The sequence below is a fragment of the Cetorhinus maximus genome, chromosome 14, assembly GCF_964194155.1.
Source record: "Cetorhinus maximus chromosome 14, sCetMax3.hap1.1, whole genome shotgun sequence".
NCBI classification, from domain to species: domain Eukaryota; kingdom Metazoa; phylum Chordata; class Chondrichthyes; order Lamniformes; family Cetorhinidae; genus Cetorhinus; species Cetorhinus maximus.
Window position 1 is genome coordinate 23,251,929 of NC_135892.1, and position 15,679 is coordinate 23,267,607.

A 15,679-nucleotide genomic window follows, 5' to 3' on the forward strand; every position below is an offset into this window, starting at 1 on the left:
GCATTAGTTTTAGAGATCGGAACTGTGGACTGGAATTTCACATTAACCACATACAATTGTGTATAAGTTTACAGAAGACAATTTCATCCAAATGGCTGGTTGCTTATTAAGCCATGTAATAAATATGCATTTGTGGTTAGCAGTCCTGATGGGACATTCACATCAAGTTAAAGGTGATATATAAATGCAAGCTGCTGCTGGCATTTTAGCCTCCTTGATTCGATTTTTAAAAATATTTGCTTTAAATATTGTACTTTCAGCAACTTGTTGCATTAGTGCATTTGCCCACTTGCAAATAAATTGATCTGTTTTAGCTAATATTATTAGTCTAATGTGTTCCTGCCTCCTAGACAAGACATGGTGGCATCACATATTCTACCCCACAAAGCCAGTTGGTAAAAGGTAGAACTGGTGCCAATCTTCACACAATTCTATAACTTATTTACAGAGTTACACAAGCATACATCCCCTAACTCAACAACTATCGCTTTAGTCTGTGCTTATAGGGGATCAAGTGAATTCCCAGTTATAGCCCATCACCTGCATACACTTAAAGACAATTAATATACAATTAGCATCCCGTGTGATCTGTTGCTGATAACACAATGAAAGAGCAATTGCTATTCCTGTCAGTTACTTTAGCCTTCATTTTTCAAAGCTCTTTAGATTACATTGGAAAATTAAAAATGTCACTCCATTATTTAAGGGAGGGAGGGAGACAGCAGGTAACTTTGTTTTAACATCAAATTGTAGGAACGTTACTGGAATCTACAATCAGAAACAGATTGACTGAGCACTTGGACAAATATTAGCTAGTCAAAGAGAGACAGTGTGGATTTGTCTTGTCTAACTAATATAACAAAGCCATTTGAGGAGGTCATTAACATGGTGGAAAGGAGAGTGTCTGTGGATGTTAGCTACATGGGCTTCCAGAAAGCATTTAAGGATCTACACAAGTGATTATTAGCAAACATTAGGGCACACAGAATTGGAGGTAACCTTATGACATAGATTGGAAATCAGTTGGGAGGTAGAAGAGAATAAGGATAATCTAATTTGGTCCAGGTTACTGGACAACACCTAAGAGTGATCTAGGAGCAGGAGTGGATTGCTCTTGTTTCAGTGAGCTCAGTATCAGCAGCAATGTGGAAGTCTGCCTGGATCTTGGGATACAAAGCTAGAGGAATCCAAGAAAGTGATGAGCATGGACATGGCACAGGTATAGTCTCAGGGGGAATGCTGTGTACAAATCTATTCCTTTTTAAACTTCACAGCATGTAGAAGAGATCTGACATTCTTATGATGGTTAGGTATCTGTAAAGATGGAGGTGGAAGGGAAAGAGTTATAATACTCATACATAAATAGCTACATACAAGACAACATCTGTTGAAAGGGATAAGGCCTTGTGTAATGGAAAGGTAACAAGTATTAGGAGGTCTCTAACAGCTCATGAATTTCTGATGCAGTGTTCAGACTAAGGATTTGATCAGCAGGATACATAAAATCATTGGTAGAAATGTTGAATGCTGAAACATAATAGGATTGGAAAACAGATGTAAAACAGTAACTGCCGAGTCATGGTCCTCAGAACACTGAAACCCTGAGCTCTGAATGCAAAAAGTTTTACCGCATGTGCTGCTAAGTGTATGTTTAATTATTGTCGATTATAGTTATATACACAGAAAAAAAGTTGCATCTGTTGTATTATACAAGTAGCTGATAGGGGTTTTATGCAACCAAGTTGGAACACAAAGTGCTTAACAGTACAAATCACAAAATAGGCCGAACTCCTTGTCTGTGTTTAAGCTGCTCACTGAAACCAGTTTCCTTTGACCCCATGTTGACAATGGTGTGAGGGCCAGGCCAAAATTCATTTTTGGAAATGCTCTTGCTACAATCAGAGAGGCATGAGCGGAACCAAGTGCGGGAAGTACCACTGAACCGAACATTGGGGGAGAGACAATGGAGAAAGACGGTGCGGAAAACGCGTTACAAGCTCAGAGGTCGAGGACAATAAGATAGATGGGATTGCATTGGATTCCTTATCTGTCATTTTAGGGAAACTAATGTTTTGGATAGCCATGGATCCTTGATAAGATTATCTCAATCAACTGTGGTAGAAAAAGTGAACGAATGAATGTTTCATGTTTGTTAATTAGAACCATCAGTCTTTTTAACAAAAACCTTTAAATACTTTTTTGATGAATGACAGCACTTATTGGTGAAACCTATTTTCTTCCCAGTGTTTATATTGTACATGTCCTGGTCAATGACAGCATAGCTCAATACACCCCTTAAGCCAATTAGCTAACCTAAACTCTACTTGTCCTAACAATGCACCTCAACTCCAACACCAGTAAAACATTGACAACTGTGCAACAACATTTTGCATTTATTAGCACTTTTAATGCAATAAAAACATCCCAAGAGCTTCACAGGAGCATAACAAAACAAGTGCGAGACTGAGCCACATAGAGATATCAGAACGCGTGACCAAAAACTTGGTCAAAGAGATTGGTTTTAAGCAGCATCTTAAAAAGGAGAAAGAGGTGGAGAGGTTTAGGGAGGGAATTCAAGAGCTGTAGGATAAAGTAGCTGAAGGCACGACCGCCCAATGGTAGAGGAAAGGAAATTGGGCATGGACAAGAGGGCAGAACCAGAGAAATGCAGAGATCTTGGAAGGTTGTAGGGTTGGAGGAGGTCACCAAGTACAACATTTCCATTTCTCACAGCCTCGAGCCCTCTGGGTTGCTCAGTAAGACTGCAAACTTATGATGCCACATATTCACTAGCAATTTGGTGATGTTAGCCAAATTACTTTGGCCAAGGATGCCAACAAGACTTGAGGAGGTGGAGATTATAATTTTATACTCTTGCTAGATTCAAAGCTAACTCCTAATGCTGTAAGGACGCGCTTTGTCGTTTTGCTACTTGTTCCTACAACATTCGTGGAGAAAAAAATGGTGTTTCTTTCTGCATAGAAGCCTACCTTTGTATCGGATCATCAGTTGATTAACAGTAAGATGCTGGTCTGGGATGCTGTCTTTGATTGATGGTGGATCCTGTAGACGTAAAGATCTTAGCTGTTCCTCAACTGATTCCACTGAATTCCAGTTATTTTTACCTTTAGCTCCCCAAGACTCAGCATATTGGTTCAGCTTCACAGTTCGTGCATAGGGGCTTTTATCTTCCAAAACATATCTGGAATAAACGTTGTGGGAGTTTAATCAGAGGATTCACTACCTCAATTATTTTGATCTCTCCCCAAGAAATGAAATCAATGCCAGGCCACAACACTGAAGCACACATACACTTGCCCAAATCCAAGAGCTTAAAAATTTCAGTATCAGAATATGGTTAAGAAACTGGGGTCTTGGAAAACTTTTATTTCTTTTGAGCAGGTATATAAAGCTCATTGACCTACAAACAGTCCGAAGTCTATTTACTATTTTTGCTTTATTGGAAGGACTCATGTTACAATACAGAGTCTGCTTGATACAGCTATTAATCCCCCTCTTAAACTAGAACTGAGATAGCATAGCTTGTGGTTACCTCTGAGTGGTCCAGCTAGCATGGAGAAACCACCATGAGAAGAAATGTAGATGTATTAATGTGCAAAGTATTCATCAGACATAATTATGTCACAGCCTCAATTTTCTACAAAATCAATGCCTCTAATTTGATAGTTCAAGGACAGGAAACTGACCATTTGGAGCTGTCTAACAGATTGTAAAATGGCTTTTACTGCCTGAACCAGTTGATAACTGTACATACAATAATATGACCACAGTGAAATCAGATCACATGTCTAGCTGATGAAATAACCGAATAAGAACCTACAGTCAAGTACTGAAAAAAAGGTACCACTCACTGGGTGTAGAAAGCGCAAAACGAGCTTGTTGAGGTGATCAGGATCACCTTTCAAGGGCTGTAGTGTGTTTCTCAGAGTGTATTAGGATCACAATTTTATTATTTTGATGAAGTAATAGCATCATCTTGTTTTGAAGGTTCCCCTCATTTTTAGCAACTTCACTAAAACAGTTATGTGGTCATTGTCACATTGTGGCACTTTGCTTTGTGCAAATTGGCTGTAGCATTTAAAAGAGGCCAAAATTCACCTACCTGCTTACCTAATTAATATTTCAGCTCTCACGTCTTGCTGTCCCCGGCTCCCCCTCTCAGACCACTGCTTGTTAGACCAGAACAGCCCCTCGTCCCTCACTGCACTGAATTCCCTCATTCACCAAGTACCAAATTCCGAGGTAAATAAGTACTCTGTCAAAGCGGTACTCCGTCGAGCTGGATTTTGTGCTTCTTACATCATTAAATGTATAAAATGATCAGTTTTCACCATTCGTACATTTGTGCAAAAGGAGGAAAATTAGAGATGAAAAGACTCAAGTGCTACTACAAGTCAACATGCAGCAAGGTCTGAAGTCTGCCCAGGCATAGACTGCATCCACTGTAGAAACGTTGGCAAAATGGCTGAATGACATGCCTGAATTCTCTGTTTGGCTAAAATTACAGCTAAATTCTTTCAAATTAAATTGTTGAGTACAGTCTATGGTAGGCTTTAAAAGAAAATGTAGTTCACAATAATTTAAAAGTGGTATGGTAGTCACTTATGCCATGTACTGATGTAATGTAAACAATACGTACCTAGTCATTGCAAGTGCATCTTCCAGGAAATATTGATCCACTGGAAAAGTATGTCCTAAAACACCAGAATGACAAAATTTAGTATATTTACAAATCGTCACTTGTAGTACAAAACTTGAGTATTGCTGAAAAAAATACATTGTCAAAGCTTTTCGTCTTGCACTCATCAGGACAATTCGCATGAATACCAAATGTAAAGGGAACAACAACTTACACTTCATGAGAAGAGACTGCTGATTGGCTGGCAAGTGAAGTCTGATTGGTAGAGCTGTTGCCATGGAGAATGCACCAGTTAACTGATGACCTACAGTTTAACTGCCAAACTTTGCTTAATTTCAAAGCAGGCAGGTTGACGTTGATTGGTCATGGCATTGCCCCAGAGAATGAATTAGAGAGAGGCTGTCACCTATTTAGTTGAAACAGGTGCAATGTGTACATGTTCTTTATGTTTACAAAGAAAAAGTGTGTATTAATATATGTAGCTTCTAGTATGTGTAAATGCACCATACTGCAAAGCCCATCTGATAATCTTAAATTGTTAGCATAATTCTCAGCACATTTGGGATTGCTGCAGTAGCGATACAAGTGGTGTTCACCACTAACAGGATGCTGCCATCAAGCTAAAAAGAGGTTTTGCCTATCACACATATGAATAATATGGTAAATGAATTTCAGTGCCAGTGCGATGCTAGGTATGTAGGCTGCATGTTCCAAAGGCTGGCAGATCACATCAAACAGCATTTCCCTTCAGCTGCTCACAATAGGCAAGGTACCAACCGTACTGTGCTTGTAAAACTCAAAAAACAGTGTCCAACATTATTTGAGATTCTGTGATTGGACAACATTTGCTAAACAATCCTGTGTGTGTTAAGAATTATGCTGACCCAGGGCAATGCCTTGACCAGAGTCAACCTGCCTGGCTTGAATTTAAACAAAGCTTGACAGGTAACTGTCAGCCATCAGTTAACTGGTGAATTCTTCATAGCAATGCCTCTACCATTCAGAGTCCACTTGCCAACCAATCAGCACACTCTTCTCATGAAGTATAATTGTAGTTCCCTATATATTTGGTATACTTGTGAACTGTCTCAAGTGCAAGACGAAAAGTTTCAGCACCATGTGTCTTTTATTCAGCAACACTTAAGTTTACTTTCATCTAGTTATCCAATTTGGACTTTTACATCAAGGTGCTGCATTTTTTTTTGTTCTTAATGTTACAGAAGCTTTAAACTCAAATTTCTGAAATATTTTAAATATTCTTTGAAGAGCCCAGGAAAGATTGGTATTTGTCAGACATGTCTTTATATCCACAGTTTTAGAAAATCAAAAGTGTTAAAGGGCACCCGCTGGGTAGAGTGCTGAACTCAGATTTCATCGACAGTGAGCAACACTCCTACAAATTTGCACTGGAGTTGCTGCCTGGATTTTCTGCTCAAATCCACCAAGTGAGGTTTGAACCTTCAGACTCAGTGGCAAGTGTGACACAGCTGACATTATAATGTTGGACTCCGTCTAGCACTCAGTCATCCTGTGTTATTCCTAGGCATCATATGCTCCAAAAAAAAATACACACAAGGATGAACTGAGTGCTAGACGAAGTCATCATTATAATGTCAGATGTTTGTCACACTTGCCACTGAGTCTGAAGGTTCAAACTCTCACTTGGTGGATTTTGGAAGGTTTTGCTGAAAATTCCGTCAGAAACTATTTGCCAGTTGCAAAATCTGTAGGGTGTTGGTGTCTTTTCATGAGCAGCAGTCCTAATCCTAAAGATCCTAACCTGCTCTCATATCCATGTTTTCTTCTTTCCTTCAACCACCTATCCTTAAATATTGTCATACTCCCTGCTTCAATTGTTTTTCAATCACTAATTCTGGTGGTGTATTCCACAGTCTCACTACTTTCTACGTAATAACTATAGGAAGGATGTTAAGACAATGGAGAGGGTACAGCACAGATTCAATAAGATGCTGCCTTTTGTCAGGAAATAGAAAATGAAGAAAAACTCTTATATTAGGGCTCTTTTCATCAAACACTCCTGGTCAGGAACAACCCTGTATGGCACAGAGTAAAGCTCTCTCTACCCTGCTCCTTAAAGAATCCCAACCCAACCTCAAACTTGCACTCAGTGTGAAATGTTTCAAATTTCCATATCATTTATCACTTGATCTGTCACAGTAAAATTGTCAGCTTAGTGTTAATTGTGTATTTTGGACCTATGGCTATGAGGAACTGGATTGAGATAATCCAGGGTTATTTGATTAAGACCTTTCCAAGCTTAAAATAAAGATTTTAATTTCCTCTTTTCTAATGGAAAGAGCCCCAGTTTAAGAGCCTTTCTATACATTTTATTTCTGACAAGGCAGGATTCCTATTGAATCTGTGCTGTACTCTTTCTATCGCCTCAACATCTAAACCTCTCTACCTCTCTTTCTTTCTTGAAGAAGTTCTTTAAAACCGATCTCTTGGACCAACCTTTGGTCATCTACCTTAATTTCTTATGTGGCTCAGTGTCCAATTTTGCTTCATAACACTCCTGTGAAGTCCCTTGGAATATTTTATATTAAAAGAAATTGTTGTTGCATTGATTTCCAAATCCTCATCCTCTTCTATAATTCCTTCCTTAGATGTGCCTCAGCTTATCTCTTCTCCAACACTATGTTCCAGTCGGCATCCTTTGCTTTGCAGAATCAAGTCTTCTGTGAATTACACATTCCATTAGTGGCAAAGACCAGTCATTATATGCCCCATACTTGAAATCTGCTGTTCTAAAAGCCCATTATCTTTCCCCTTCTCTCTCCAAGTTCAAAAGCTTCCTCTTAACCTTGTCTCATCTCCCCCAACTCCCTCCCAAAATCCTGTTCCGTGTCTAATTCCACTTTGTGAAGTAGTAATGGCGCTATTAGTGTAAGTAGTTGCTGCAATGAATTTGGATTTCCAGGGTACAAATATTTCAATTTATTATGTGCATCTTTCATTTTCAACTGAATCTACAAGTGAACATAAGAAATCGGAGAAGTAGGCCATTCGGCCCTTCGAGCCTGTTCTGCCATTCAATATGATCATGGCTGATGTTAGTGTTTCGAGTTTCACATTCCCGTCTACCCCCAATAACATCTGACTCCCTTGCCTAACAAGAATCTGTCAAACTCTGCCTTAAAAATATTCAGTGACCCCGCCTCTACAGTCTTCTGCTGCAGAGAGTTCCAAAGTTGCATAGCCCTCAGATAAAACTTCTCCTCATCTCTGTCCTATAAGGGCAACCCCTAATTTTAAGATAGTGTCTCCTAGTTCTGGATTCACCCACAAGAGGAAACATCCATTCCATGTCCACCTTGTCAAGGCCATTCAGGATCTTACATACTTCAATCAAGTCACCCCTCACTCTTCTAAACTCAAGTGGAAACAAGCCCAGCCTGTCCAACCTATCTTCATAAGACAACCCGCTCATCCCAGGTATCAATTTAGTAAACCTCCTCTGAACCACCTCCAATGCATTTACATCCTTCCTTAAATAAGGAGACCAAAACTGCACACAGTATTCAAGATGCGATCTCACCAATCCCTTGTGTATCTGAAGCATAATATCCTTACTTTTATGTTCAATTCCCTCGTAATAAAGGATGGTATTCCATTAGCCGCCTTGATTACATGCTGTACCATCATACTAACTTTGTGACTCATGCACTAGAACACCTAGATCCCTCTGCACCTCAGAATTCTGCAGTTGTTCTCCGTTTAATTAATACTCTGCTTTTTTATTCTTCCTGCCAAAGTGAACAACTTCACGCTTTCCCACGTTATACTTCATCTGCCAGATTTTTGCCCACTCACTCAATTTATCTATATCCGTCTGCAAGCTCCTTATGTTTTCTTCACAACATACTTTCCTACCTATCTTTGTGCCATCTGCAAATTTAGCTACCATGCCTTCACTCCCCTCATCTAAGTCATTGATGTAAATTGTAAAAAGTTGAGGCCCCAGTACAGACCCCTGTGGGACTCTCCTCGTCACATCCTGCCAGTCAGACAAAGACCCACTTATGCATACTCCGGCTGGCTGGCAGAAAACAATCTTCTATCCAGACTAATGTGCTACCCCCTGCATTATGAGCTTTTATTTTCCGCAATAACCTTTAATGTGACGCCTTATCAAATGCTTTCTGGAAATCAAGTACAGTATGTCTACAGGCTCCCTTCTAGCCACTGCACTCGTTACTCCTTTAAAGGACTCTAATAAATTGGTTAAACACTATTTTCCTTTCATAAAACCATGCTTACTCTTCCCAATTACCTTGAGCTTTTCTGAATGCCCAGCTATAACATCTTTAATGATCGATTCTAACACCTTCCCCATGGCAGACGTCAATCTAACCGGCCTATAGTTAGTTTTCTGTATTCTGCCTCCCTCCCTTCTTGAATAGAGGGATTATATTTTCTACTTTCCAGCCTGATGAAACCTTTCCAGAATCTAGGGAATTTTGGAAAATTAACACCAACGCATCTACTACTTTATTAGCTACCTTTTTTAAGAAACTAGGATGAAGTCCATCTGGACCCGGAGACTTGTCAGCCCACAGCTCCATCAGTTTGCTCACTTCCCTAGTGATTGTAATTTCACCAAGTTCCTCTCTCCCCTCCACCTCCCAATTTACAGCTATTACTGGAATATTTTTTGTTTCCTCTATAGTGATGCAAAATGTTTGTTCATTTAATTTCCTTATTATCTATTATTAACTCCCCATTCTCATTCTCTAGAGGACCAACACTCACTTTACCAACTCTTTTCCTGTTTAAACACCTGTAAAAACCCTTGCTTTCCGGTTTGACATTTCTAGCTAGCTTCCTTTCATACTCTAATTTTTTTCTCCTGATTAATCTTTTAGTCATTCTCTGCCATTCTTTATATTCTGACCGATCATCTGACCTGCCACTCATCTTTGCGTAGCTGTATGCTTTTTCTAAGTTTGATGCTTTCCCTAACTTCTTTAGTTAACCACGAATGGCGGGTCCTCCTTTTAGAATTTTTGTTTATAGTAGGAATATACTTACTCTGAGTATCCTGAAATATCCCCTTAAATGTCTGCCACTGCTTCTCTATCAATCTATCCCCTAGTCTAGTATCCCAGTTCACTTCAGCTAACTCAGCTTTCATCCCCATATAGTTGCTCTTATTTAAATTTTAAATACTAGTCTTAAACCCACTATTCTCCCTTTCAAACTAGATGTAAAATTCAATCATACTGGGGTCGCTGCTACCTAGGGCTGCCTTTATTCTGAGGTCATTAGTTAATCCTGTCACATTACACAACTACAAATCTAATATAACCTACTCTCCAGTTGGCTCCAGAACATGCTGTTCTAAGAAACTATCTCAAAAGCATTCTATGAACTCCTCATCCAGGCTACTACTGCCAATCTGATTTTTCCAGTTTATACGTAGGTTAAAGTCACCCATGGTTATTGCAGTCCCTTTTTCTCAAGCACATATAGTTTTTTTTATCCACATATGTGCAATAAAAGTAGTTTCTTATAATCATTTTCTGTTTGATTTATGCATTGTTAAGCCATGTACAATCTATTCTGAGGCCTTGGGCAATGCTAATGACACTATAAAATGACCATGAGAACATGCACAAGAATACATGGGGTGATCTGCTTTTCACCGTTCTGTCCCATCTCTGCTTTTTTGTTAAGCAGGCAGAATTTTATGTTGCTCATGGTGTGGGGCATTTATCTTCAGATAACAGCATACGTCAATTTCTGATCTTGCAAGCAAAATATAGAGGAGACTAGACTCTTGGAATATGCCCATTTACAACATGCCCTTGAATTAAACAAATAATTCACAGTGTATTATTTATGGATCCAATACTCCTGTAATTTAGACAAGGTAAGGAGTGCGACTTTAAAGCAAACGTTTACATTACATAGATCAAATCCTACCTGGAATATGAATATTGGGGCAAAAATTGAAGTACTCTGTGAATAGCTGTGCATTCAGAGTTGCACTCATCAGGACAATGCGCAGATCATGCCGAGACATTATCAGATCCTTCAGCACCAACAGCAAAAAGTCGCTACAATACAACCAACATACATTTAAGTTCAGGCTAAAATATATACGTAATATCTGCATATAAGATGCACACTAAAATTGAACAGTAATATTTTCCTTGGGGAAGAGAAGGCTGAGAGGAGATTTGATAGAGGTATGCAAAATCATGAGGGTTTGGACAGAGTAGATAGGGAGAAACCGTCCCCACTTGTGAAGAGATCACAGATTTAAAGTAATTGGCAAAAGAAGCAAAAGCAACATGAGGAAAAACTTCTTCACGCCGTGAGTGTTTGATGTCTGGATGCACTGCCTGAAAGTATGGTGAGGGCAGGTTCAATCAAGGCATTTAAAGGGGAATTACACTGTTGTCTGAAAAGGAAGAATGTGCAGGGTTACGGAGGAGTAGCAATAGGTGAGCTGCTCATTTGAATGGCCTGTATAGACACAATGGCCGAATAGCCTCCTTCTATGCTGTAACATTCTGTGATATAACAGTTGACCTTGAAAACAGAACACAAATGTGTAATTAATTGTCAGAACTGCCAATTCTCTCCACAATCATGGAGAATTCATAAGAACATAAGAACTAGGAGCAGGAGTAGGCAATTCAGCCCCTCAGGCCTGCCCCGGCTGATCTCATTTCGGCCTCAACTCCAATTCCCCGCCCTTTCAACCCGTTACCAATTAAAAATCTGTCTATCTCCTCCTTAAATTTATTCAGCGTCCTGGCATCCACTGCACTCTGAGGTAGTGAATTCCACAGACTCACGACCCTTTGAGAAAAGTAATCCCTCCTCATCTCTGATTTAAATCTACCATCCCTTAGCCTAAAACTATGGCCTCTCGTTCTAGAATGCCCCACAAGGGGAAACATCCGCTCCACGTCTACTTTGTCTATCCCCTTTAGCATCTTATATACCTCAATTAGATCTCCTCTCATCCTTCTAAACTCTAGCGAGTATAGGCCTAAACTGCTCAATCTCTCCTCATAAGACAAGCCCCGCATCTCTGGAATCAATCTAGTGAACCTCCTCTGAACCGCCTCCAGTGCAACTACATCCTTCCTCAAGTAAGGGGATAAAAACTGTGCACAGTACTCCAGGTGCGGTCTCACCAATGCCGTGTACAGTTTCAACAACACTTCCCTATTTCTATACTCTATTCATTTAGCAATAAATGCCAAAATTCCATTTGCCTTCCTTATTACCTGCTGTTCCTGCACACTAGCTTTCAGCAATCATGCACGAAGACACCCAGATCCCTCTGCACTGAAGCATTCTGAAGTTTCTCTCCATTTAAATAATAAGTCGCCTTTTTATTCTTCCGACCAAAATGGATAACCTCACACTTATCCACGTTAAACTCCACCTGCCAAATTTTGGCCCATTCACCTAACCTGTCCATATCCATTTGTAAATTTCTTACTTCTTCATTGCAACTTACTTTCCCACCTATTTTGGTGTCATCTGAAAATTTAGCTACAGTACCTTCTATCCCTGAATCCAAGTCAGTAATATAGATTGTAGATAGTTGGGGCCCAAGGACCAAACCCTTTATTTATTTATTTTTAAATACTTATTATTTATTTCTGTATTATTATTTATCTTTTTAACAAATGTTATAACCTAGTGCTCATCAAAAAGTTGATATTTCAATCACTTCATTATTACTTCACTAGAGATAGGCCATAGACAACAAGACATACTCGTCTGCTTCATCTCTCATATCTTGCGGGGTATCTTCCTGCATCTTTCTTTCCACACAGATTTCTTTCACAAACTCCCCTCATACATTCATCAAATAACCATTTTTTAAAAAACTGATCCGTTGCTGCCATGTGAGATCATCCACTCACAACGCAGACACTGAAAATGGGCAGGAAGGAGACCGCAAAAGGCTACACTTTTGACAGACCCCTCGAGACCTCCTCATAGATTCACAATTGAGAACCCTTTAATTAGATCACGGCAGATCTGCACCTCCACTCCATTTTCCTGCCCATGTGCCAAATTGCTTGATCGGCTTACTTAAAAACAAAATATATCAATCTCAGTCTTGAAAATTCCAAGTATCCCATTATCCTTTTGAAGGTGAATGGAGGGGATGGGGGTGGTGGGGGAGAGAAAGTTCCAAAATTATACCACCCTTTGTGAAAAATGCTTCCTGATTTCCCTTCCAAATTGTCTGGCTTTCATTTTAAGATTATGTTCCTTTGTTCTTAATATCCACACCAGAGGAGTTAAGGTAGATGGGGAGAAACGATCAATTCTTTTAACATTTTAAGCATCTCTGATCTGGGTGAATTGAAGCTGAATATTTCTCTGGGCTGTATGGGTTTTTTCTCTCCATAAGAAGATAGGGTTGACAGACCCAGGGGAGGGGCTTAGGCCACTAGGTGCTAGTTTGCTTCATCTGCTCTTTAAATGCCTCTCCCTCTCATTTCCACCTCCCACTATCATGGCTCCTCACTCAGATCACCCCTCAATCTCAATTTAGGATTTATGCAAACTGTCCTCATAATTTAACCCTCTAAGCTCTGACATGATTCTGGTGAATTTGTGTTACACACCTTCCAAGGGCATGGCCTAAAAACGAAAGCGGTACACCAGATGGAGCCTGACCAATGTTCTATAGCATATGTTATCCAAGTATAAACATAAAGGCAAAATAAATGCCTCCTGAACGTTGAAAAGAAACTGATCTGAATACATGCAGTTTGGTTTGTGGAAACAATGACAGTAGAGCATGCTCTTTATCTCTACCCTGTGGAAATAATGAAAAGGAATAGCATTCAGAAGCTAAATATGCTTCCAGACCGGTCTTACTTATCAGCAAGGATCTGAGGCTGTTCTGTAGCTACAGCTGTATAGCACTAGAATCTCCAGTGTACAGCCCAAATCCTAATCCTGCCCATCATTCTGCACCAGATTCACCAACAATAAGCATCTGCATTACAATCACATGTTTGATATAATGTCCCAAAATACTTCACAGAGGCAAAACTGGACACTAGATCAGACCAGAAAAGTTATGAGAGGGGACTGACTGATAGCCATAATGGTAAATTTGGAGGAAGTTTAAGATTGCAAGATTGAAGGTGTTAAGTGAATGTTCTAGAATGAAGAGTCATGATAGTGGGAGGCGGAAATGAGATGGAGAGGCATTTAAAGAGCAGATGAAGCACACTAGAACAGAGGGCTGCAGAAGGTTCCAGAAATGGGGAGGCAAAGCCTCAAGGGATTGTAGGCAAAGATTTGGAACTGCAAGGTAAGAAGCCAATGGAGATTGGTGATGTCAAGGGTGTTAAGGAATCAAGATTCAAATGCAGGATATATTGCAGTGGAGAAGTTTTAGGCAAGTGGCAGATTTTTTTGTAGGGTAGAACTTGGAAGGCCAGCAAGGACAGCTTAGGACTGGAGGTCACAAGGTTGTGCATGTGGGCCAAAGCCTGTAGAGGTGTGAGTTGGTGGTCCTGGTGATTGTTAGGATATGGATTTGAAAGTCAACTTGGGTTCAAACAGAATACAGAGGTTGCATGTCATCAGGTTTAGACTGAACAGCAACCAGAGAGTTGGATACAACCAGATAAGGGTACAGAGATTGGGTCAGGAACCAAATAGGATAGCTTTGATTCTGTTAATGTTAAGCTGGAGAAAGCTCTTGTCCAACATCAAGTCATTAATGAACAAGTAAGTTGAGTGCTGGTTGTGAAAAATGGAGCTGGGTGCCATCACGATACATATTCTATGCCAATGGATGAGGTCAGCAAGGAGCATCCCTCTTAAGTGACTGAGTATGGCGGCAGGAGAAGGCAGCTGAAGAAACTGAACCAAGTGAAGTTAATGCTATGTAAGCAAACAACAAGGGAGAGGCCCTAAAGGAACACTGAATGGTCTTCTGCGTCAAGACCAGGGAACAACTACATAGATAAAAGCAAAAAATTGCAGATGCTGAAAATCCAAAACAAAAACAAAAATAAAAATACTTGGAAAAACTCAGCAGGTCTGACAGCATCTGCGGAGAGGAATACAGTTAACATTTCGAGTCCGTATGACTCTTCAACAGAACAACTACATAGGATAGGAGGGAGAGGTGCACTAAAGTTACCAAGGTCAAACAATATCTTGAAGCCAACCAGCTCTTCATGGTTGGGCAAAGGGAGATTCTGTGGAAGCTAAGCACTATCTCACATGTGGGATCTAAAAGGCTTCAGCCCAGTTTGCAAACATGACATGACATTAACGTCTACCATGAACATGCTGAAGTTAAAACACCTTAAAATGCATAATAGTATTTTTTGTTACCTCCACAAGGTGGAGATAAAGAGCTTCATCATAAACCCATTTTACTGTTCTTTTTTGACCAGGATCATTTCATCTATCTTAAAAGTAAAAAAAAAATCAATAATTTGACGATTTTACCCCTTTATTCCATAAGAACATAAGAAATAGGAGGAGTAGGCCATTCAGCCCTCAAGCCCACTCTGCCGTTCAACGAGATCATATCTGGATCTTCAACTTCAACACATTTTCCTGCACTATTCTCACATCCCTTGATGTTTTTAATATGTAGAAATCTATGTCAGCTCCAAAACAGTGTTCCCTGTTGATCCAAGCTTCCTGTTATTCATTCTGGCTTTGGGACAGCAAGGGATGTGCTCATACTTCCTCCTGCACCCAACATCCTAGCTAAAATCAGAGTTTGCCATTCTCCTGGGAAACACAGGAGGACATCAGGACAGCTAGAGGTAGAATAACCAAGGCTGTTATACGCAAGTCATTATTGAAGGATATCTGATAAAAGACGTTGACAAACTGTCAGCTGTGTTTCAATTACCCTTTCACGCTTATAGATACTAGAAGAGGTATTGCAAAGCAATTCAGGTAGAAGCCTCCTCCTTCACGGGCAGTAAAGTAGTATTAAACATCTACTGCATTTACCTATCTGAACTATCCCAATTA

At 39.9% G+C, this 15,679-nt stretch overlaps 1 protein-coding gene across 3 annotated transcripts in view; it reads right to left on the minus strand.

Moving 5' to 3' along the window:
* Window positions 1–15,679, minus strand: part of dhx57 (DEAH (Asp-Glu-Ala-Asp/His) box polypeptide 57) — a 95,163-nt gene that overhangs the window by 39,640 nt on the left and 39,844 nt on the right. For all 3 annotated transcript variants that reach the window (XM_078556663.1, XM_078556661.1, XM_078556662.1), the window contains 3 exons: window positions 10,607–10,740; window positions 4,661–4,715; window positions 2,991–3,202 (listed from right to left, as the gene is read on the minus strand). In XM_078556663.1, coding sequence (XP_078412789.1) covers window positions 2,991–3,202; window positions 4,661–4,715; window positions 10,607–10,740 — 401 coding nt within the window. The remainder of the gene's footprint in view (window positions 1–2,990; window positions 3,203–4,660; window positions 4,716–10,606; window positions 10,741–15,679) is intronic.